Below are 1,609 nucleotides of genomic sequence, written 5' to 3'. Positions count from 1 at the left end.
GGGACTGCCAGGAGGGGGACAGGGCAATGGGATGGGGGTGACGCGGGAGGTGATGGGGGACAAGGGACAATGGGGGGGGGAAACAATGGGGCCTCCCGTCCGCTGGGGCCCCTCTTAAAGGGCCGGCGCAGGGGCAAGTCGTGGTGGGACGACACGAGCCAGCTGGGCCCCGACCGGCACGCGAGGGACGTCCCCGCGCTCGACAAGTACGCGGAGGAGCGCTGGGAGGTGAGGGCCCCGGCGTCCGGGCAGGGCTCAGGTGTCCAGGAAGGGCCCCGGCGGCTGGGGGGCCCTGATGTCTGGGCAGGGGATGGTGTCCAGGGGTGTCCGGGGGACCCCAATGTTTGGGGTGGGGGCTGGTGTCTGGAGGGGCCCTGGCATCTGAGGGGCCCAGGCATCCGGGAGGGACTTGTGGGGGCCCTGATGTCTGGGTGGGGGGCAGGTGTCTGGGAGGTGCCCTGGGGTCCAGGGCTGTCTGGGAAGGACCCCGGTGTCTGGGAGTGTCTGGGGAGCCCCAGTGTTCAGGGGTGTCTGGGGCCCCGGCATCCAGATAGGGCCCAGGTGTCCCGGGCCCTGGTGTGCAGGTGTGTCTGGGGGACCCTAGTGTCTGGGATGGGCCCCAGAGGGGCCTCGTCATGTGGGGGTGTCTGGGGGTGTCCGGGGGTCCCTGGCGTGCGGCTGACGCTCCCCCCCCCGCCCAGGTCATCCTGCACTTCATGGTGGGGTCCCCGAGCGCCGCCGTGAGCCAAGACCTGGCCCAGCTGCTGGTGCAGGCCGGGCTCATGCGCAGGTTGGGGGGCTGAGAGGTTGGGGAGGGGGGCTCAGGGGGGCCAGGAGGTTTGGAGGGTTCCGGATTGGGGGTGGGGGGTTTTGGGGGTGCTTTGAGGGCCTTGAGTTTAGGGGCATTTGGGGGGTTTGACGTGGAGTTGGGTGCTTGGGGGTAAATTTGGGATGTCTTTGGGGTCTATGTGGGATGGGTTTGGGGAATTGGGCTGTTTGGGTGTGTTTTTGGGGTGCATTTGGGCTGCGTTTGGATGTTTCGGGTGTATTTGGGGGGCTTTGGGGCATGGTGGGGTGTGCTTGGACATTCTGGGTGCATTTGGGGTGTTTTGGGTGCGTTTGGGGTGTATTTGGGTGCTGTGGCTGTACGTAGGGTGTACGTGGGCTGGTTTGGGGGTGCATTTAGGACACTTGGGGTAGTCTTGGGGGTGTGTTTGGGGTGTATTTAGGGTGTGCTCGGGTGCCCCACAGGCACTGGGGCATGTGGGTGACAATGCAGGTGACGCYGTGGCTGACGATGCGGGTGACGCTGTGGGTGACGATGCAGGTGACACGGGCAACAACGCGAGTGACGCTGTGGGTGACAATGCGGGCGACAATGCGGGTGACGACAGGGGTGACAACACGGGCAGCGATGCGGGTGATGATGCGGGTGACACCGTGGGTGACGATGCGGGTAACGCCGCGGGTGACGCAGTGACGGGGGCGATGCTCCCTCCATCACCTCGGCCGGGTTCCGCTTCCTGCTGCTCGACACCCCCGCCCAGCTCTGGCTCTGCGTCCTGCACTACCTGCGGGGCGCGCAGGTGACAATGGAGACAATGGGGGG

At 66.4% G+C, this 1,609-nt stretch overlaps 1 protein-coding gene across 1 annotated transcript in view; it reads left to right on the top strand.

The window, feature by feature from the left end:
- The first annotated feature begins 69 nt into the window (after window positions 1-69).
- Window positions 70-1,609, top strand: part of GTF2H4 (general transcription factor IIH subunit 4) — a 6,166-nt gene continuing 4,626 nt past the window's right edge. Inside the window, 3 exon segments of the mRNA XM_026041604.1 lie at window positions 70-228; window positions 702-790; window positions 1,478-1,586. Of these exon segments, the coding sequence (XP_025897389.1) occupies window positions 70-228; window positions 702-790; window positions 1,478-1,586 (357 nt within the window).

This window comes from Nothoprocta perdicaria, unplaced genomic scaffold, assembly GCF_003342845.1.
Source record: "Nothoprocta perdicaria isolate Ctin4 unplaced genomic scaffold, notPer1 scaffold_1019, whole genome shotgun sequence".
In the NCBI taxonomy this organism is placed as follows: domain Eukaryota; kingdom Metazoa; phylum Chordata; class Aves; order Tinamiformes; family Tinamidae; genus Nothoprocta; species Nothoprocta perdicaria.
Note: the sequence above shows the minus strand (reverse complement) of the source record. Positions and strands in the feature narration are given on the sequence as shown.